The 23,990-nt window shown below is 38.6% G+C and overlaps 1 protein-coding gene across 6 annotated transcripts in view; it reads left to right on the forward strand.

Annotated features, from left to right (window-relative positions):
* Nucleotides 1-534: 534 nt before the first annotated feature.
* LOC121959156 (calcium-activated potassium channel subunit alpha-1a) overlaps nt 535-23,990 on the forward strand; it is a 111,836-nt gene continuing 88,380 nt past the window's right edge. For all 6 annotated transcript variants that reach the window (XR_015774971.1, XM_088069984.1, XM_088069985.1 and 3 more), the window contains exons 1-2: nt 535-1,425; nt 19,078-19,221. Coding sequence is in view for 5 of the 6 variants with exons in the window: in XM_088069984.1 (XP_087926110.1) it covers nt 1,195-1,425; nt 19,078-19,221 (375 nt within the window). In the remaining variant the exon portion in view is untranslated. The remainder of the gene's footprint in view (nt 1,426-19,077; nt 19,222-23,990) is intronic.

Below are 23,990 nucleotides of genomic sequence, written 5' to 3' on the forward strand. Positions count from 1 at the left end.
AAAGACACAAATTTACTTCAAAGAGACGCAAAAGAACTATAAAAAATACATAAATATACCTCAAAGAGACACACAATGTCTACTAAGACTCAGGAAACAAAAAAATGTGCACAAACTACAAAGAGACACAAAACAAACAAAAAAATGAGACAAACCGTAATAAAGACTATCCAATGTAGCAGAGGTGGTGGGGCCTTTTGTTTATTTGTGCCCAGGAGTCCATTGTCTAATAATCCGCCCGTGTGTAAATCCTATAATTTAGAGTTATATTTTAGTCGGAAATATGTTTAAAAAAAACAGATAATGGAGGATGAAAAATAGGTTAAAGTAAACTTGAATGTCATTTGTTATAAAACTTCCAAGTGTGTCCGCAGAACTAGTAGTTTCAAAGTAAGACGGCTGCAACCACAAAGTTACAATCGTGAAAAATTAATGAAGCGGTCACTATAAATAACCAGACATCCAGATAAGCATCGACGTCTGCAATTGATGGCTCCTCCCCCGCTACCTGTAAATCTGCGATGCCATCTCCCGACAAATGGATGTGACAGGCGGCCACCGGAGCCCGGACAGCGAGAATGACTAAATCCGCTCTTCAACACCAAAAGCCATCATTTTTTAAAAAACACAACGTACTTCTTTAAAGGATATCGACGAAGTGCGACCTTTAACGCGAGGAGCGCATTCAACAGTGCGCGGTGCGGAGCTCAAGTAGCGGACCTGCTGAAAGCTGCGCTGTGAAACAAGGTGGAGGAGTGAGTGGATCCATCGACTGGCGAGGACAAGACGTCTCTTCAGCATAATTTTAATACTTATATGTTTTTTTGTTCGTCGAGACTGAGGAAAATTGTGAGTTTCTGCGGAGTTTTTAAGGAGAAAATGTGATTTTTACGCGCAGATCAAACGGATGACGCGCAATTCCAGCCATGAACGCGCATCGTGAGGCGCACGACTGATATCTTGATTTCAAAGGAAGTTTTTATCATCGTGCCCGCGTCTGCTGGCGACTCAACTTTTCCGTGCTTGCTTTGTGAAGCCAGATGAGAAGGCAGAGGAGCGGGAGGTGGTTGACTTAACATGGCTGAGCCGCTGGGGCATCAGGGGGCGCTGGCCGGAGCTCCCCAAAGCGCCTGAATCCCAGTTGAGTTGATTTTCTTTTCAGGAGGGGAGCTGGCAGGTGACCAGAGGCCGATCATGTCGAAGAGGGATAAATTCAACCCGGATCCGTCCATCCACATATCCAAGATGAATGTCATCATCCCATTCTCGCCAGATGTGCCCTGTGACAGCAACGGCCAGCGGATGTGGTGGGCTTTCCTCGCCTCCTCCATGGTCACTTTCTTTGGGGGTCTCTTCATCATCCTGCTGTGGAGGACTCTCAAATACCTGTGGACGGTGTGCTGCCACTGTAACGCCAAGAAGAAGGTAACGCCCGCTCATGTCATGAACCACCACACCCCAGAGAGATGACTTATTTATTATTACAGGGGGGTTTTGTGTAACAGCCAGCGCGTGACAACAATGTGTCCGGCCAGTTTGATTTATGAAATGGGCTCGTAATTAAATCTCTGTTAAGGCCCCATCGACAGAGAGCAGAGTGCATGACTTTGAATAATTAACTCCGCTGCTCCAGCCGTAATGTGCAACAAATAGATTCCATTAAACGATTTCACTTTGCTGGTGGACGATGGTGTGTTTGGGCAGGTTTTTATAGTTAAAAGTGCAGTTGACACTTGTTGGTGGGCCAGTGTCTGTTTTTTGTTGACTCGAAAGTGATAAAACACACAGGAAGCAGGGTACACTTATTATAAGCTGCTTGTCTTCCTTGTATTGTTGAAATCGGAATATATTCACTATAAACCGGCGACAGATTATCGGCCTGGACGATTATCTTGCCGATATTTGGCATTTTGCCGAGTATCTGTATTGGCGTTTCATTTCAATGATCGCTGATAAAATTAATTAATGAAAAAGTGTGCTTATAACACTCAGCCATAACCAGGGAAGGCAGTCTGTAATACATGCAGAGAAAGTTTCAGCATGGGAGGAAGTTTTACTTTGTAAAACTTCAGGGAGCCATTTTTACTCCAGGGAACATGTATATGATGTTGAGTGGTTTAGTATTCATTAAACATTTACTAATGGCATTTTAAAAAAGTTTGTTGTTGGAGTTTGTGATATTCCAAATTCAAATTTTTGGCATCGATTAGCAGTCTCATTAATACTAATAATCGTTATCGGCTTTGAAAAAACAAAATTGGTCGACCCATTCACTACTATTTGGTTGAATTTTTAAATCCACCCTCTTTGCACAAAATGCGCCATTGCAGGTCAAAGTGTATACAGTTAGGAATTCATCATATTCTTAAATCTAGCCTTTCTTTTTCCCAAGATACCCCCCCCCCCAAAAAAATCTGATTTGGGCTTCTGGTGGAAAATTTTAATGGTTTGAGAAAAAAAAAATTCCTACATAGTTCCCCACCTAATATCTGCTCTTGTATCTCAGATCATTTTCTTTTCCCAGGGTTTGAGATGTTTCTGCCTCAGATGGTGGTGCATGGCATTTCATTTGAGCTGCTGAAATCTGAATAATTCACAGACCTTTTGCATGACTTTTTTAAAAAAATATTTAGTTCCTAAAATGTGTTCACAGCTCATTCTGTGGCTTAATATAAGTAGTAAAATGGACACTTTCTGAAAAAAGACGTTGCTGTTCAATCTTCTAAATCTAATTTTTCAATGCTGTGATCAGCACCAACCAATTTCCATTTATTGATTGTAAATTGGACGAACCCACCCCTCAAAGGTCTAGTGTGTCACATTTAGTGGCATCTAGTGGTGAGGTTGGAGACATCAACCAACTGAAACTTCGCCCATGTGACAAGCGTGTACGAGAGCTACGGTGGTCGACGCGAATGGCTCTATTTATCTATCACCAGAGTTTAGCATGCGCGCTCTGATTCTGAGCTACTGTAGACGCAACATGACAGACACAATAATTCTTAGTTTTAGATTATAAACTGATCAATATATATTTATGAATATTATATTCAGTTTTTTTCAATAGGCTGAATCACTGATAATGACTTCTGGGTAGAAAACTCCTGCATCACGTAAATGACGTTGCCTCAATTGGTTAATTTTTAGTCACTTAAAAAGGCCAGCCTAAAAACATCTTTGTCAGTTTAATTGTATTTTATATTTAGAAATTTCACCGTTTTACCTTGTCATCCTACAGCCCTTTCCTGAAGGCAACTGAAGCAGCTATCTCAAAGCCGTCAGACGCTATTGACAAAAACACAGGAGTTTCTGGTCTTGTGTTACAGCTTCATGGATTGGTTGGTGTGTAATTGGTGAAAAAAAATGCAGATATAGTGTAAACTTTAATTGTTATTGGTTCTTTTTTAAATGTAGATCTTTTTAGGTAAGTAAAATACGTTTTGCTGCCGCTGCCATCCACAACACTACAGTGCTTAGCTTCCGTGCCGGTAGATTTTGTTTATCAAAGACGCTAGCAAAGTAACGCAATACATAAAAAAAGTAACATTACATCATAAGTGTCAGATATATCAGAACCCCCTGCTTAACTATATATATTTAAATGTTACAGTTGAAAATGACAACAGAAATAAACAAGTTTTCTGATATCACAAACCAAGGACGCTATAAAAGATTTTGTAATAGGTTTATTATTTTACATAAGTTATATTATTTATATTTGATCGTTTCCTTCGTCAGATACCCACAAGCGTTACGTGCACATAACCGCCTAAATCAAACACACTTGATCTTTCAGAGGCTGATAAAATGAGATTCTTGCCTCTAAGACCAATGTTAAATTAAAGCTTTCCAAAAATGAATCCCTTAGCATCATGATTTGTGTTCGCACCAACATAGTCTGAACTCATTGTTATTTGCTGCTTGAAGTCTTCCAGTGAGCCGTGCAGTACCATTTGTTTGACACGTTTCCAAAAGTACAGAATATTTTTTTTTAGCTTGTTCAGGACACACACAGCACGTCAGCTGTCATACACTGTTGGATGTCCAACAGGCATTCTCTTACAGTGGTGTGTATCTGCAGTGTCTGTGTGGAGGCTAACACTCATGCCACAGTGTAATCCCCTGAAATCATTTTCATAACATTTAAGGCAGCCTGCCACTAGATTTTCTGTTTCACAATTGTTACAACACCATCTGCCCGAGGCCGGCCGGCCGGCCATAGTCCTGCATTAGGAAAAAAATTCTTTCAGTTTTTGTATGTAGTGTTCATCAGGCTTTAACTGTAATTTAATGCGTGTACCCTTCCTCTGAGGGACAAAGATAGGAGCGGATACAGGTGTCACAGATGGTGCAGTTTATCTTTTACCTAATGTATGTGCATTCATCTGTCAGACAGTATGGATGACAAAGGCTGCATGCAGGGTGGTGCTGACCTTTTTCAAGGGAGACGTTTGTGTCATTTCTATGCTTTGGTTGAAGCTGGTTACAATTCGGGCTGCAACTAACGACTCGTTCATCAGTGATTGATCTGCTGATATATTGTTGGTAATTTAGTCAATCACTTCGCGACTGTACTTTATTTATTTGAGTAGGGAGGTGGCTGGGGTGCATCATCTTTTTTCTAATATATATATATTCTAACTTTCCTTGGAGCTATAATATTTTTTTCTTAAGCCTCCCTGAGTGACTGAGGAAAAATGCATGGCCGTTTCTCCACGATTAATAACCATATTTCACAGTTTTCTGGCTGTGATAAATTTTGTGATTTTGGATTTTTTTTAAAGAAAACTTTCAAAGTAGGCTTGGATTATATCACAATATCACAATATAGCAGGGTATTTAGAAATTGTCAAGGTTTGTTTTTCAACACTGTCATAAATACAGGCTCTCCTCCTTCTATTAACTCATTGTATATAGTGCACAGCATGGACCACCAGCGCCCAGTCTCCGGTCTCTACTGGTGGAACAGGCAGCTAAGCTGAAAGACATTAGTGAGGATAAGTTACAGGACTGTAAACAGCCGGCAACAGAGACCACAGGGAATAACGGCATATTTTACATGTCTAACTCAGTGAATTAAGGATTTATTTAGCCCAAACCAGAGCTGGTGATTGTTGGAACAGTAGACCTACTAACTAGATACTGACAAGAGTAACCAAAATGGTGTGGATGAGTTTTATTTTGTGTGTAGTTGTATTTCTCTACAATATTAGTTTTCTTAACATTTTCAGGGATTCTATTGTGTATTTATCAGTCTGAAAAGCTGAATGTAGAAAGGTATGAAATATTACATAGCACCAAAGCCTATTTCAAACTCACTTGTGGGTTTCCAAGTACATTTAAAACAAAACAAGACATGACCTTTTAAAGTTGAATGTCAATGTATAAGCCAAACCAAAAAACAATAATTGCCTCCCCAGTGCTTAAAAAAATTATATGAGGTGTCTCCCTAGTTTTGCACCACTCCCTCCCTTCTCATGAATAGGGAGTAATCCCTTAGTATTTAAAATGTCTGAAAATATTTTTAAAAATCTTATCACAAGTTCCCAGAGCCCGAGGTGATGTCCTCAAATTACTTTCCTTATCTGACCAAGATATACACGTTATGATAAAACAGAAAAGAAGCATATCACTTTTTAGAGGCATATTTTTGCTTGCTAAATTACTTAAAGGAAAGATGGATTATACAATTTTCAGCTCCAGTTATAATATTCAGAAGAATCCATCAGCTTGCATCCAAGCTTTATTTATACATGCACAGAAACGGAGCAGAAATACATCTGTGAAAATAAGATCAGGATGAGGTTTTTGCTTTCAGAGTCCACAGCTGAACACTGTTTGTGTGTGAATACAAGAGAGCAGTCAGATTTCTGTGTTTTTGTTCAGATTGTGCCAAGTGAAGCTGCTGAGCTCCACCAACCTGTTGTGCTACTCTGTGGGAGTCAGCCAGAGACGGGTCATCCTTTCACTTCCAATCCTCCCCTCGCTGCCTTTTGCACTGCCGGCGTTCATTTCGTAACTCCTGCCCCGTCTTCTTCTCACCTTCTTTTTCTCAACCAAGAATCAACCTCCCTGCAAAGTGTCAGAAATGCAGTGTCAGGCGCATACGGTATGTGCCATATGAATCAGTGTTTTTGTTGCTAAGCAACTAGCAAGCAAAGGATTTCATTATAACAGAAAGTCTCTCCGTGTTATGCAGTTGTCTCGGCTGTGAGATGTGGCAGGTTGTGTTGGAGGAACACCTCCCCACCCCCTCCCAGTCTGTGCATGTCATTAGCAGCCCAAACATGGAGCTCTCAGTGCACATTGTTATTGCTCAGAGATGGGAGTTGATAATCAGTTTCCTCCTTTTCTGATTTTTAGTTTGTTTTTCCCCTCTGCGGGGAGTTCGCTGCCCCCGTTCTGTTCTCTTCTGACAGCTCTCATGTCTCCGACACTGAGCCTCCGTCACCGTGGCTCTGCCTCCCCAGTCTGATGGTAATCGATGATTCTCTGCGTTTGTGAGGTTTTGATGAATGACGGCTATTATCTGTCTGGGAGGAAGAAAGAAATTGTGCTCACTGTAAATGCCACTGTACTCACGACGGGAGGATGACAAGCTGTGGCAGCTTCTCAGTCATTTTTCAGACTCACAGTGAGAAAGTGTTTTTGAGGGAATGTGTTTCATTGTTTGTTCAGTCTGTGTTGAGGAGAGCTGCTGGAGGTTTGAGACACCACATGTCCAACAGGAGACGAAAGAAGATGTGCTGTGTGTTATTGAAAGGGGCCCCTTTCTGACAAAGAGACATAGAAAAAAACTTTTTTTTACAAGAAAAATCCCTGCATTGTAAACATTACTTAAGTAAAAGTGAGTATAATCAGGAAAGTTTACTTCAAGTTTTAAAAGTAAAAGTACCCAATGCAAAAAAACCCAACATTGTTTTTAAAAAAGACCAAAAAAGACTCATGTTTATCAAAATAGTTGGCAATTAATAGTCTTTCAGTTGGCTAATTGATTAATAAATTATTGTTTCACCTGTACTTGCGTAAACTGGTAATTAAATTTATAACAAAACATTTAAAAACACAGTCTTATGCATTTTTTATGCAAAAATCTTAATTTTCGCTTTTGGTGAAACCTAGTGAAGCAAAAGGTAAATTTAGCGTAGTGGAATAAAAGTATAAAGAAGCATAAAAAGAAAATACTCATGCAAAGTACCTCAGATTTGTACCTAGGTGCAGTACTTGAGTAATTGTACTTACTTACATTCCACCGCTGGTTATTATGTTTAATTATCATTCATTTTAATAATCAGAATCAGCTTTATTGGCCAAGTAATGCTTACACAAACAAGGAATTTGACTTCAGTAAGCTTTGCTCTCAATGTTCAGGAAATTAAACATTAAATATAAAAGGGAAAATAAAACAGGAAAATGTAGTTTACATTTATTTATGCAAAAACCCCAATTAAACAATTTTAGCTAATATATAATATATATATATAAGTATGTGTGTGTAACAGTGCATTTACAAGCAGTAGGCCTATTTAATATTTATTTATGTAGCTTTATTTATTTATATGTTTTTGTTTATTTATAATTGACAGACTGGCTGAATGAATATGAAATTGCATGCAATCACATGCACTTTAAGGTTGTTTCTAATTTTAATTTCAGTTCTTACATGCTGGTACTCTACAATACAACTACTCTACTATATACACGTGCCAAAAAAACACAAACGGCTGTTTGACTGTCTTTTTTTTGAAAGTGGATGCTCGCTTGACTGCAGTGTTCTGCACTGGATGCCTTTAGTTATATGCTGTGCCTGTTCATTGTTCATATTGGAGTGGCTTAATAATTAACATGCAATGTCTTCTGGTACATTTCTTATTTATATCTGCAGGGTCAGGTAATGCACCGCACAGTCAGATTGCCATGTTTATCTTCTAGCAGTGACTCAGTGTCCTTAGATGCGTCAGGTGCATGAGATGAGTGGGGCGTTGGGGGTTGGCGGGGGGTGATTGGAGGATTCAGATCGAGAGTCACTCTCATGCAGCTTTAAATTGCCGTCTGAAATATTGTAATTATGAGACGAGTGCTCGTGATCGAACAGTGGTAATTACGTGTCAGAAAGTTGGAATAGCTGAGTGGCCCTTTGCTGTGGTGTCTCTCTCGCACACAAAATGGTAACATGTCAAAGAGAGTGAATATTAATGCCGCACAACTACACCAGCTATCATGGATTATTTTTAAAAACTAGCAATTTATGCTTGCTATCCCTGAAGCACAATTTGGTGCTCTGCAGCTGGATTTAATGAAAAAAATACAAGAGCCTGATTTTGTTAGTGCTCATTTCATTATACCTGTAGCCAGGAGTGCTTTTACACACGACACGTTGTGATTCAGTGTGAATTTAGAAGGAAAAGCACTTGAAGGTCCCATAATCCATTTAACGTCTAGACCCTCAATCCTTCAACAATAGTCTCTGCAATTAAGCTCGTCGATCTTCTTTGTAAGGAAATCATTTACGTTGTAATGTCTCTTTAATTGGCTGTGTAATTAGTAAGGCAAGTATTAGCTACTCACATTGCATAATATAAGCAGCATGCTGCAGCTTGGCTGTCATTCCACCATCTGGGATCCAACAGGTCTCAGATTAACACAAGTGTTAAACATCTCGACGGTGCCAGCGCCTGCTCTGCTGCTCTGCTGCTTTTTGTCAGTCAGAAAGACAAAAGATGCACTAATGATGCAAGATAGTTCAACAGAAAATGTGTATGTATGTATGTATGTATGTGTAAAACACTGGTATTCAATTAAATTCAAAGAAGTCCAGTTACAAAAATTTCCTCCCAGCAATAGTCTGATGTCTAAATTGCATCCAATAGCCTTCCCCTATGTCTATCAAATAAAATCAACACCGCATATTTTCTCATCATTTCAACAATATTTATTTTAAATTTTCAAAGTAGGATACTATCAACATCAGGGTATCCCCAGGATGCTTAAAATTAAATATAAGACGTTTTAAGACCTTGTTAATACCACCTAGAATTAACTTTAAAGCAACAACCTTGTATTATATATGGAAGTTTCTTAAGCTTGTGTTAACCACTGACCTTATTTTAAGCATCTAACCAAAAACCCATATAAAAATTTCCACTGACTTTGACATGAAGGAACCAGAGGTGTTGAAATACTCACTTACTTCCAGGTTTTATTGCTGGGGTTGGCTATGACAGTGCACTTTTCACTTGACAGTAAAACTCTGACCAGTGAGAGCCAAGTGGGCTTCCTCAGGAGGGCGGTTATAGAGATAGGCACTAAAATGAAGAGTTTCAGACAGAGGGTGAATACAGATGTTCCAGCAAAGAAAAGGAAAGAAAATAGTGTTTTTGACCATTAAAGCATGTGAACATATTCTAGTAGAAACCTTAAATAATAAAAAGTACGAACCTGAAAATGAATATATTAGGTCCCCTTTAATTACTGGTAGGAACAAGGAAAAGTGTCTCCTCTCGCTTGTGCAAATAATCCCCATCCATTTTCACTAATTTCCCAAGACACATTTACCATTTTGCTGTTGGATACCCTTTTTTAAAACAATTTCAAATAGTTTGTGATAATATTCAACAGTTGAGTCATTATTTAATAACAACATGCAGTACTCGTGTCCAATTTTAGCTTGTGATTTCACAGAAGCAGCTGAGTTTAGCTGCTGTCTGGAGGCTTAGTCTCTCTGCTCTTTGATGTTTGCATTTGTGTAGATATTAACCAAATAACTGCGTTCATTCATTCAGTGACTCATAGATTGGAAGGACACGGGGCCAAGTGCCATATGTGATAGTCGTTTTTCACACAGCTGAGGGGGCATGGATCAGTTATGAGATATTTTGGGAAGTTTTTCCTCCTCTGAGAGTGTCTCGATTTATTATTAATATGATTCATATTAATATATTTTTAAATAATGTATTCACTTTTGCAGAAAAATTGTGTCATGAGCCACATGTTCTATTCTAGTTTAATATGCTCGCCGTTTGAGAAATGATCATGGTGGATCCTGAGAATAGGCTAACAATGCTGATCGATGACCTCTGGTGTCAGGGAGACTAGATTTAGGTGAGATAGTGAAAGCTAAATTTGGAGGCTGAGACGATCGATCAAAGTGACAAAGAGGAGATGTGGGTATAATGACTAGATCTACTTTTCTGGTGTCTGCTGCTATTAAAAATGTATCCCGTCTATTTTAATTTCATTAAGATAAAGTCTGAAAGTGTGTATAACCCTCTTGATGTTAAGGTAGCTAATTAAAGCAACGAGTTTCACAAAAATAAACGCATCCACACTATAATTACATTAAATCAACGTGTTTCTTGCAGGAAGAATTAGAGACTTAGATGTCAAAAATGCAGCTCTCCATCTCTACATTAAACCTATCTTCCTGCATGTGACCTTAAGAGGAAATCAGCCGCCTGACCCTTTTAAAGAATAATTGGACACAGGCATGTCATGAATCACAAATCATTAATCTTTGAACTTTGCCTCCACTGGCATTCAAAAATATCATGGCCAATGTGTTTTCAGCTTACATTTTTAGATTTTGTCGTTAAAGCGCTTGGGGATAACAGCATGATGCCAATTACTCCTACTTAACAGCTATCACTTCCTTCAACACAGCCTGTGTCACTTAATTCATTAAAACAGGTGACGTGTGTCAAAGAGTTAAAAAGTCAGAGAAGACTTCATATAACTATTAAAACGTATTTGAGCTCTTTCAGTCACTAATAAGCATCCTTGATTTACCAGTTTTATAGATTCAAACATTAGGCCTTCTAGGGTGGGAGGATACGAATGGCCTTTTGCATAAAGGCACATAACTTCTAAATGGATTCACATACTTGCATAAGATTTTTTTTAAAGGTTGGTCATGAGCCAGAGTGCAGCTGCTTAACCATTTGAAGGAATTGAAAATTGGCTTGATTTCTTTTGAAAACATGGGAAGAAAGAAAAAAAATGTTCAGAAAATTGCAAGAAATTAGTAGGTTTTGAAAATTGCTTTGAAAAAAGCTCCGGAAAATGTCCCAAAAAACCTTATTTGTAAGTATTATAGTTTTTATAATAAAATAATTACTTAATGTACCTGTTTATTTTTTTGTTTATCTTAGTTCATTCCACATTTTTTTAGGCAATGTTCTTGTTATTTGTGCTTATTTGGGAATAATTTCTTCTAAAGTTGTTTATTGCCTTTTAAATGATTTTGAAATAAGCCATTTTGCTCAGGTTTCAAAGGGTTAACTGTCCATGCCAGTTGTCACAAAGGCATTGTGTGTGCACGCATGTTTTTCTACACATCCATTCTATATTACACAGTGGAGTCAAAAAGTAGAAAAAAAAACACTTTTTGCTAACTGTCAATAGAAAAAATCCTAATAATTACAGTCCTAAAATCATTCTAACAAGGACAGTGATTAATTAGTGTACTTCCTTTATTGATAGGACAGATGCATAACAGGAAGGGGGGGGGGGTATGCAGCAGAAGGCCACAGGTGGGAATCGAGGGGCGCAGACACTGCCCCTTTTCTCTTTTCTCAGATTTAGAAGCTGAACTTTCTGTGTAAAATCGGTGGAATTTCTCTTTCCCTAGAAGAACTCCGAGATCCATCAGCCTCCAGACAAATTAATATTTCCCCCTGACATCCTGACATAAATCTGAGACTGACAGAATTTGTCCACTTGGTGTCTCATTTCACTAAGTGGCTTATTTACCGTTTTTAATTTCCATGGTCATAAACATAACAAGCCTCAACTCTCAATTTGATATTGATTTTTTCTACTGTGTATTTTGTCAAGTCAGCAGAGGCTAGAATGTATTATTCATCAGGACTGCACATCAACAAGTACTGAAACATCAATAAATAATAAATCAAAATCGCTTACTCTGTCACAGTGGTGGATGAAGTACCTGAAAGCTATACTTGATTAAAAGTACAGTTATCTTAGCAGAAAATGACTTTGGTGGAAGTAAGTCACCTATTAGAATATTACCTTACTGAAAGTATTTAAGTATCTGATATCTAGTGTACTTATCAAAAGTAATTTCATGTTAATAAATGCAATCCTATAATATAGCAACTCAACTAAACTTGCTTGGATTTTTTTAGGTAATTTTCAGTATTGATATGTTATTCCTCTGCATTTTGTTACTGAATCACCATTTCACAAGTTTTTATTTATTTAAAATACGTCCTGTTAATAGTTGCTTTATGATATTTGACTTTATGTTCCTTAACAGTTGAACACCCACTCAACAGGCTGCTGACTGACAGGCCACACGACATGTTCTTTTCCCTTTTAGTCTCTAACCCAAAGTCTGATCCACTCACCCTGATCTGCTTAAGGCGATTCAAAAGTGAGATTTAACTTAAATTCCCCCAGAGGCTCTGTTTCATGACCAGTCTAATGAGATTTTTTTTTTCTCTCAAAATAAATGATGTAATCTTGGAAAGTCTCAGCAGTTTGGTTGGCAGTGCAAAATAAAAGTTCCTGTTTACCCGTTTTATCACAGCAAAAGACGCCACACTCAAATTAAAACTACACAGAGTGCAATTTAGGAATAAATAATGGTAAACACTGCATGAAAACAGCTGATACCTGCTGCCTCTCATTTCTTAATTGTAGTTTCACAGAATTTTCCATCCCTGTGTCTCGTTGTCTGCATTAGCTGCTAAGTGAGGTGGACATGTTATTATAGTGTTATCAGGTTAGTGCTGCAGGCCTCTGGACAGGCTGTAGGAAGTGTAACGTGGTCTGCTGGTGGTCCTGCTTGCCTCTGACTAATGGCTCTGAACATGATTGAATTTCTTAGTGCAGCCGGCTATTTTGTAATAATGATGTAGACGGTTGAAATGTGTGGTGTGTGGGTGGGCACCATTATGGAATATCATGCTGAAACCATTATGTATTTATTTATTTTTACATTAAAAGGTGTAAAATATGTAAGTACTATAATAATACTGTTTCCATTTTCTGACACTTTGTCATTTTTCTTCACTGTATTTCTGAGGAGAATATTGGAACTTTTTCTCCGCATTTATAAGTTGGCACAGAGCATATGCTGAGACCATCAGGATTGTTGATGTTTTTTCAATTAAAATACTGTTACAATAATTAGTATAATAGAATCTGATGAAAGCCTAAAAATTGCTCATAGAGAGGCGAAGTCCCTCTCCTTCCATGATCCTGTTTAAATTGTGCCATACATATGATATCTGTCAATTTATAAAATCAGTTAGCAAATCAGGAAAGTCACAATACACAATACATAGTTACAAAGACAGATGTAGTAACGTTTAGTTTTGTGTGAAAAGACTCAGTGAACTACATCTCATCTCGCACCATCACTTAGTTACCTAGCTAGCTCCAGCAAGCCTCCAGGAACGGTCTTTGAACCCAACTTTACATTGTGACTTCACAAAAAAATTTAACTTCAGAGTTGTCATGAGATGCCATGGGGCCCGAAAAGACTTTCTCATAGACTTAAATTTTGAAAGAGGCGTCGGTAAATTAGTGGATTCTTTCTTTTTTAGCGTCACGGCCCCTATGAAATGATTCATTTCGGAATCGGGATTTGATCCAATCGGTCTGATAACATGTCAAAAGTTAGCAGAGCACTAAACCAGAAGTTACCCATTCAAGTGCAGAAAGTCTTATCGAACTTTTTTGGCCTCTTGCGCCACTGAGTAACTTTTATAGGAACAAACAGAGTCCTGCCTCCAACGCTGTATCCAGTTCTCTTTACACATTTACGGTGTGATCCCAGTACAAAACGCACACATCATAGCTTCAGCTACCGTACATATTTTTTACAAACAAATTCCCATGGTGGTTCACTGAGAGGAGAGGGACTTCGTCTTTCTATTGTTAAGTATTTTAACGTTATCGTACACTGCTGTTGATTGAGAAATGTTGATCGTACATGTTACTGTAAACATAGCTATTTTGGGAAGGTTTAGAGCTATTTTTTTATTCTATTACTTTCGTGATACTGTATTTAAAAGGATAAATCTGCTGATATATATTTAGTGGCTTACAAATGTATAATTTAATTTTTAAAAGGCTCAGCAGTTAGTGTTACTCAGAGGAAATAGTGTATTTATTGGGAACTATTTTCAGCTGTGGATAAATACCCATTTGGTGCTGTTTTGATCCACATGATGTACTTGGGATTGACTCATTGCAATGATGATACACGACACCCAGTCCAACAGAGTGTGACATGTTCCCTCTTTACGATGAATATGGGTACCATAGTTTATTTTAAGTTAATCTTGTATGCACCACCCTGCCATAAATACTCACTAAATCTGTGGCTTAAAATAGTCCCTTATGAATACATAATTTACTCCTGCTCCTGAGTAACATTTGCTAAAAACTACAGTGCCCAACTGTTTTGGGAATTTATCTGTCTAATCAAAACATAGTACCCCATGCATTGCAGACCCATTCATTCCTTATTTCAGCAAGTCTGCACCCACCCAAGATTTATGGTGGAGTGGAAGCATGACACATGTTGCACTGTCGCATGCCAGATCTTCAAAGCGGTACTATCCGGAGGACACAAAGCCCATTCTGCATCTGGAGAATGCAGCATGTTGAGATCTTGGGCATTAACACTGCAACCAAAAAAGCCTGTCACCAAAGTGTACACACGTGTTAATGGAAACACTACAAACTGTAACTTTCAGCTGGGAACAGTTATTTTTCCCCTCCAACTATGCAGAGTGCATCGACTAATCCCAGATGACGAGCGGAGCTGCAGGAGAAAGGCCTCAGGGAGAGTGATGTGTGACACCATTAAGGTAGAGGAGGAGTAGGATGTCACAGGGTAAAGAGTCTGAGTCGTGTTAGCCTCAAGGCTGTGGGGTGTTTCATCAGGGAGCACAGCTAACCTCTGCATCCTGTCTCGATTTCCTGCTCTGTGAATCATGCCAGTCCCAACAGAGAGACAGACAGACGGACAGACAGACAGGTTGAGAGACAGGCAGGCAGGCAGCCCACTCAGTGGAGCAGAAACACCAGGAGCTCAGTGGCTGCCATGGATACACTCCTGGAGTCTCTTTGCTGCTCTCTCTCTGTATGTTTACTGTATGCATGTGTGCATGCATGTGCAGTGGTTTATTTTAGGAGCCTTGAGCTTGGTCACTATTTTAGGAATGATGCATTTATGTCTTTTAAGTGATGATTTTTAGGTATCGTGCAGTTGTTCATGTTGTGGTTTTGCATAGCTTTCAATCAAACAAAAAACGTAGGTGCTACTGTCTACTAACAAGGTTTGGACTTCTGTAGGTGGTACTGTACTCCTTCATGTCAACATAAAGCTGATCTAATAAATGTTTTCTTTTATTGACAATGAATGAAGTGACACTTTATCATGTGGATAAGGTCATTTGTAGTCACAAATCAAAAGAAGATTATCACCTGACTTTGCAGTTCATCCCATAAAGAATTCTAGTGTCTTTCAGCTCCTCGTTTTGGTTTAATCAAATTTTTTTTCCAGATGCAGCTGATAAATATTAACAAAATGAGACATCTGGAGTTTATAACTGGACTAACTGATATCTTTGGTGTGTTGTCTGTTTACTAGCAGAGAACAGAAAAATACTTTCTATATGATAGGATGCACTACCAACTAGTTTTTATAAGCTGTTGAACTTAGAAAAGCAGCTAATCAGCAGAGAGAATGGGGAGAAACTGTGGGATCCTGACACTTGGTGTACCGTGAGCAGCAAGGAATTTTTTAATTTGGCTAGACAGTTCATACAGAGATCTGGCCATGTTGAACATTGACATACAATTAGACCCACTGGATTTTATTTTAGGAGCAATTCCAGATGGAACTATGGAGAATGTATTGAATGTATTAAGAGATGTATTTTTATTTTATTTTTCTAATCTATTTTCTTGAGACTCCTCTTTGTGGAAGCACATGTTGCCATGATTTATAATTTGTGTTTGTTTGCCAATTGTGAGTAATTCTTTGATTTTCTTCGGAGAAAATAGCACTGCATCATTCAACTTTGAATAAACATTTTATAAAAAAAAATAAAAACAAATAAAAATTGACCAGACAAATTGTAAAGGTTGAAACTAACTATCTTTCTCCCTCTCTTGGAGACATAAGATACTAAAATATATGTTTGACATGCTGATATCTGCTATCTCTTGTTTGCATATTGTGTTTGCATATCTTATCTTATTTGTACATGCAGGTTTTATTATGTCTTTATGATCTCTATATCTTTGCATGTGAAGCACTCGTTGCATGAAATTTCTTTGCTGTAAAGCACATTGGGCTGCATTTCTTGTATGAAAGGCGCCATACAAATAAAGTTTGTTATTATTATTGTGGCGCCGACCCCCCCCCCTCCCGGTGGGCGTGGTCTCTGGGGTATGACGCATTGCGCCAGAGATAAGCCAATCAGAGGCAGAGTAGGGCGGGCTTTACGCCGTAGATTTGCCGCTTGCAAGTAACAATTTGATTTCCGCATGTCAAGTCTAATGTTAGCTGGAACCGGTGAATACCTGTGAATAACTCAGTCATTTGTCCCGAAGGTGAATGTCGGTTGTAACATTTCCCATTAAATTCAAAAGCCAGGTGTTTATTTGGGGTTTTTCGAGTGGAAAAGTGATAGCTGGAAGAGTGACGCATACTGATCTGTAGCCTTTAGCTTAAACGCATCGGGCCGCCGAAGACTAAATTTTGCCGTTGCTTCTCCATGTCTGCTAACAAGTTAGCTATAAGGTAATATTACAATGTTAAATGTCAGTAATGATGCTAGCAGCTACTTGATCCCTGCTAAACAAACGGTGGCTGTCATCATGCTAAAGTTTAGAGTTTGAGCTTTATTTTGTTTGTCTTGCACAAAAGTTAGCTTAGTCAGTTAGTATAACAGCAAGTTGATTTTGTTCGGCACATCGCAAAACAATAGTCCACTTACTGTTACATTAACTGACGAAGCTAAATTTTGTGCAAATGTCAAAACATCGAGACTCAGATGAAGTTAGCCTCCGATTTGTAGCTTCCGATTCAGCAGTTAAGCGGAGCATCAAGGTGAATGCAACTTAAATTGCTTAGCGACATATTCTCCGCTTTTTGCGGCTCTTGCTGTTGTGAAAGCATGTTTACACATCTGAAACCCACTTAATCTGTTTGTGAAAACGCAAAAAACAAGTCGATTTCACGGCATTTTTCACTTGTTGTCCACATAGGATCAGGTCCCTGTCAAAACCCACTAGATTTAGACTGGTCAAATCTGCAATAGATTATCCCAGAGAGGCTAAATATTACTTAAAACACAGTTTCAAATATGTGAAACCTTTGTTCTATTTGTGAAAATTCAAAAACGGAAGCTTTCACTGCTTTTTTCTGCATGTTGACTACATTAGACCAGGTCCACACTAAAATCAATGGTGTTGTTAGTAGATACTTTTTCCTTAATGCAAAGTGATACTTCGGTTTTTACTCACAGCTAATGGTAAATTTGATTTTACACTTGTCATACAAAATTACACAATAGGACACTAACTTTGTGGTCAAATGCATTCTTAAGACTGCTGCTTTTTTTTTTTTTTACTTTATGTCCTTCTCCGATCTTGACACTACATGCCCTGTTTTTGCCTTGTTGCAGGCTATTTTAGGAGACACTTTGGCCAGGCATGATAGATGAAAAGTAGCCTTCTTGCTAATTCTGACTTTTTCCCCCTACCTTGTGTATTTATTTACTTCTTGTTTGTTTGTTTGCATGGTCCCTTCTCAACTAAACTAAACTTGCCTCTATGGACATTGGTCATTTTTTAAAATAAGCCTGAACTACCTTCTGAAACAACCATAACTGGAGCACTGACATATGGATGTGGCTCTAACTGTCGCCTCTCTCTGTCTTTTCTGGTTTATTGCTGCTGTGGCCTGGATGTTAGCTGGGCAGCAGCTTTGTGTACACAGATGTGTTGAGAAAGAGTTGGAAAATATAAACATTAAACACATATTTTTCTGTGCCAGAGGAATTTTGTGGGAATAATGCACCTGGACAGGAAAAAAAAGCTGTTATGTAAAGCTGTTGGTTGATGTGCAAGGACTAGGATATTGTGCAATAGCAATCAATGATAATGTCAAAACAGGCATTTCTGTTCATGTAGGACAACCAGACATCCCCATTTTCTGGGGACAGGTTTTGTTTTGGGTAAGGCTGCACAATTAATCAATATGTTATAAATCTTAAAATGAGGTGCAACTTTTCTGCAGTTTTTTGATGATGGTAAAATGTGTCACTACATATTTTTATACCACAAATTAAGCATTGTGGTGCAATAGAGATGGCCTATTAATTATATTTCAGACTTAAGGTAACATGCTTGTTTGCTACACCAACAAGAATCACATTATGATTTTTATAAGGGATGTAAAAATCACCATTTCCCCTAAAAACATGACTAATATGGCAACATCTGTCAAAATAATCCCAACATGATTTATTTATTTATTTACTTATATATTTTTTCTATGTCATGCAGTCCTGATTTTTAGTGGCCTCAGAAGTGTCCACATTATAAAGAGTGGTTTTAAAACAGACTGCAAAGTGAAATAATATTGTTTCTGTTAGTGTGTCTGTTGGTGTGAGAGAGTGGTTATTTTTGCTTGTCTGTGTTGTACATATTGATATTGTAATACACTGTATTGAACCATTGTGGTTTAACCTTTTTATTTAATGTGTGTTCAATAGTGCACCATAACTTCACTCACCCCAATACATATATACTGTATACTGTGATTTTCAGAAATGGTTCACAAAGTTACTACCTAGCTTCATCATGCAACACTGACTATGGTCAAAAGACATTAAACTGTAAGTGTCCTCTTTTATTTTATAGATATAAAGAAATAGATAAAGATAATGACATTGGCTGAACTGGAAATTACAACATTTTAATTTCAGAAGCCTGCTTGCCTTATCTTATTAGGAAAAAAAAATGTTGTGCAGAGGTTTAAAAATGAATCATGTACTGTTAAATTTTTCACCATTCTGCATCCTTTTACAGGAGGTCCATCGGATCACCACAGGCGATGGCATCAAACGCACCGACAAGGACGACCCAGCGGCCAGCGAGGTGGGCTGGATGACCTCGGTCAAAGACTGGGCCGGAGTCATGATATCAGCTCAGACACTGACAGGAAGAGTCCTGGTAAGTTCACACTCAGTCATCATCCTTCGTTTCATCTCTGAATGACATCCCGAGCTACTTAAGCCCACATGTAGTACGCCGTCGGTTAAGACGTCAGTGAGATGGAGCGTGACAGCTGATCATGATCGCCCCCCAACTTCCTCATGACAGCTCGGCACTCGGGTTGAACTCCCTCATAGTATATTCCTCTGTGAACGGGCCTTGTGAAAAATATTTGTTATCATAGGACAGGCCAGAAACCGTGCTGAGGAGGCATCTGACAAGCCACAAATCGTGCACACTTGAATGTTCCTTGAATTTATTTCTGCTCGTCCGACGCATAAATATACTGCTTTGAAGTGCATATCTTGGGAGCTTATCTCTCAGACAGAGGAGGCAGACATATCAAAACAAAGTCAGAGCATAAAAGAGGGGAGATTTAAAGAGTGTATTAAGGTCATACACCCTATAATGCTCTCAGACAGCAGAGAGAAACACATCCAGAAGGACAGCAGAAGGGAGGGAGGGACATGTACAGTTTACCAATTACATTTGGTCAGCTGAAGTGGTTGCCATGGCACCTGGTGTGTCTGTTGACAGTGTCATGTGGAGAACGTATGCTTCTTTGACCACTTGTTCTGAAATCGCTATCAGAGCCTTATTTTTCTGTAACCTGTCCCACCCGGTGGGACAGCAAACTTGTCAAAGGCAATATGATGGAGACTCTACTGTAGTTTTTATTTTTATTTTATAAGAGTGTTTGATGATTTGGATGAAAGTGCTTGGCGATGGAAGAGCAGGGCTGAGGTGTGATGAAATGAAATGGTATGAGTGGAAGCACCATGCCAAGGCTTGCCGCAGTGCTCGGGGCTGATCCCACTTTTCACCCACCCCACTAAATGTGGTGCAGCGTCTCCAGTTGGCTCAGTAAGTGCAGGTTGTTAATCATGAATGCCGGGTAGGCAGCAACGCTCAAGCATAATGATTTGATGTGGAATATTAACGAAGTACTTAGTTCATGTTTGTGGGACAAAAGTGGGGGAAAAAAAGCTACTAGCACGGACTTCTTTTACATGCACGAAATATTTTGTCTTTTGCCTTTAATCCAGTAAAAAGAATTCCTACTTAACTGTTTACATGGATGATGAAAATGAATCTTCCAGTAATATTCCCGTTCCCATGTAGCTGTGCATACTCGGATTAATGTGCCCTAACATTTCGACTATCATGTCAAAATATTGAAAAGTTGAGTGTTATTTTGCTTCTTTGCAAGAAAATAAGATTTTTTCAAAGTTTTCCACCGGTGGCTCCCCTCTAAAATTCCTTCAACCATCATTTTGAAAATGTTGTGTTGTTATACTTGCGCATATCCATTTTCAAGTTTTTCATAATGTTTAAAGAAAGTGTGTTTCTACTTCTGGCTAGAAATGTGAACTTTTCTTTTGAGCCTGCATCTCTACTCCAGTCTTGCAAACTGTTGGCCAGTTGCTTTGTGTACAGTGCATCCACATTCATTTATTTGTTACTGCCCGCCATGATTAAAACATTTGCTGTCATGTATTGATTTTAGATCTTTGAAGCTGGACCCCTCATTAGGAGAGCTATTGGAGCATATTTTGTTGGTTATTTATTGCACCACACTCTTGAAAAGCAGAACGTGCTCAGGGTGCAGATGGAGCAGTAGAATTTCAGCCACAGTGAAAGAGAAACTTAACTTTTCACTGTGCTGGGTCTAAAAGTTTGCTTTTACTTGCCTCCACAGCAGCTGCTGCTCTCGTCTATTGAGTTGATCAGTCTGACCACAAGTCATGCTCCACAAACTGCTGCTGAGGAAAAACCCACACAACTGTCTGAATTTACAGAGGGCAAGAAGCAAAAAAGCAAAAAAAACTTCTGCTTCTCCCTTATTGATTCAACCTCCATTATTTATTTAGTTATTTGTTTATCTTTTCATTTTTTTCCACATTTGAGAGGTCTTAATTATCATTTGGTTAAGGATATTTTTCTGTATTCATAAAAACCAATAAAAAGTGAATTACAAAAAACCCTATTTAGATGCATACTCTGGATGTGCTGTATACATTTCCAATAAATGTTCCTAAAACCCAAATTATGTTGACACATCCCCCATACCTTGATCAGAAAACACTGCTTCCAAAAAAGGTCATCATTCAAAATATCCAAACATAATATGCTGTTGACATGACCCGTATTAAATTTAGAATATTGTCACATTTGGAATAATAGTGGAATATTTTGTGCATGTAAATGCAGTCAGTGTTGGGAGGATAAAAGGACGGTAAAAGCGTCATATCCAGCTCTATTTGTTGTAAACAAAAAATGATTGATTTCCAAGGTCTCTCTCACTGTGACAAACACTTCATGTCAAGTGCTTTCGTCATAAAATGAGCATCAGTTTTGATAATGTTTCTGCTTTTGTATGTTTTCATTTAAAACCCAGTAAAGTGAAAAACTGGTTGTTGTTTTGAGATGATGCGTGTAGCCGTAAGCTTCTGTAAGACCAAGAACAAATTACGCCCCCCTTTTGTGCTCTTTTTGGGCTAAAAACAGTACATTTTCTTTATCTTCCTCCAAATGCCGTATGAAACTCTGATGACTCAGGCTGAACTCAGGTTGTCCCCACGGCATCTCCTTTTTTTCGTCCTGAGCACAGACGCTGGGGACGTTTAACGATGACGGCAACATGTTGCTAACAGAAGCGTGACATCAGCTCGACTGCCATCCTGCGTTTCCTTGTTTTTCACTTTGAACCACCAACGCTCCCCTCAATTTATGTGTGTGTGCAGCTCAAGTGCCCTGTCTCAATGATGGCTTGACACACAACTGGTTAGCAGCGCTCGTCTGTAACCATGGCAACTGCAGCTTACCTAAACACGGCAGATGTGTGTTTTCTATGTCAGCCTGTTTAGGGGGCACATTAAAGCCTATTTCCAGGCCATCTGAGAGGGAATTTTACTGGGGAATAACAGCATGGGTTGGCTTAAGTGAAAGGTAGAGTGTTTATGTGTGTGTGTGTGTGTGTGTGTGTGTGTGTGTGTGTGTGTGTGTGTGTGTGTGTGTTTCTTATTTTATGCATCTAGCTGTGTGTTTGTCGAGCTGCTATTCCCACATCTTCACCCACGTTGTTGCTCTCTTTAAAAAAAAAAACACACTTTCTGCAAGCGGCCTATTTGCTCTTGAAGCATTTTGAAACAGCTTTTTTTCTCCAGGATATTAAGGTTAACCTGCTTTATATTTGTGGCCTTCTTTAATAAAGCCCAGCAGAGGGTGAATCGATTGTTTTTTTTACTTAACCTCTCCTTAACTAGGGAGTAGAAAATGATTTTATTTCTGTGATACATTTGGTGCCTGTGAATCCAAATGAAAAGCATGTTCTCTAATTAATTTGACCAATTAGACCTGCTTAATATATTACGTTTAGATGTAGATGTAGTCGAGGAGAGAATAAATCTTAACCAATGAAGAAAATTGAGACATGGATTATGCAAAAAGGAAGCTCAGCTCCAGGTTGCCTGCAGTCTTTTGCAATTTTGATGCGAGGTTATGGATCAGTCAAGCAGACATTGAATGGCATCTCTGCAGACTCAGTACAGCTCTTTTCAGTTCAAAATAATAGTTACAAAAGAGAGGAAAGAAAAAGAAGAAATAAACGAGACAAAGCAGCAACAAGAAAATGAGTTTTAAGATGTTTTAATTAAAGGTGCATTATGTCTAGTTGATCCTTGAAAAACTTTACGTGTGATAACAAAGAGTCAGACCTCAAAATACACATTCAGAAATCTTACATTTCTGTTGAATGTTTCTGTTCAGTTAGCTCTGGAGTGTGAAACGTGCTAAAGGTTAAGAAGCTGGTTAATTTTAAAGTACATGACACAAGCTGCAGTCTTCTGAATTTACCATCAGAGAGCTTCTTAAAGGGACAAGATTTCCAACCAGCTTTGTATCATAACGATGTGGGTAGTAGGTGTAAATGAATTGTGGTAAACTTCCCTCCATCTAACTTGCGCCAAGATCTCTTTGTTCGGCTCCAAGCTCAAAGATTTTTGTTGGTTCTTGGGATGATGCATGAACTACAGATTTCACCTCTGCATTTTTGTTTGCCCTCCATCACTGACACAAAAAGATTGGATTGAGAAATTCAGACCGAACTCCGATCACACTATAAAACTGATTAATGTGTGATTTTGTTACTGTATTGCCTATTTCTTGCCTCAGATGTTTTCAGAAACATATTTTAGTATACTGTTCGGCTGAAATAAGAGAGAGATTGTTTGTTACCAGCTGGCCACCATATTGTTTTGTGTGTCAGAATGAACAAGCTCGCATTGTGTCAACCACCAGCGAGAATGTTTTTTGGTGCCGTGTGACACAGTGCATTCTGGTAGTTGTAGGTTTTCTACCTCTTGAGCAAAAGCCACCATCCTTTTTCTATTTTTATGGTCATGTAGTACCAATGTCAAAAGTATTTGCGTCCCTTTACTGAAAAAGCCATCCTTCCTGCAGTGAAATACTTCATTAAGAATATGGTTAATGTTTAAAGTACACGACACAAGCCTCGGTTTTATGATTTTTTCTGTCAGAAACGTATAAATTTGAGGGTTATGTTTTTCTCATATTACACAACATTCATTTTCCTCAGGTCCATTAATCTACTGTTTGAAATTTGAGGTATCAAAAATTAGAGTACGACACGTTTCCTGTGCTCCTCACTGCACACCGAGCTGTTTACCTCTGACTGTGGATGCTGAGTGATAAGCAGGTGCAGGCTG

This window comes from Plectropomus leopardus, chromosome 19, assembly GCF_026936395.1.
Source record: "Plectropomus leopardus strain MGB_pleo_1.0 chromosome 19, ASM2693639v1, whole genome shotgun sequence".
Taxonomy (NCBI): domain Eukaryota; kingdom Metazoa; phylum Chordata; class Actinopteri; order Perciformes; family Serranidae; genus Plectropomus; species Plectropomus leopardus.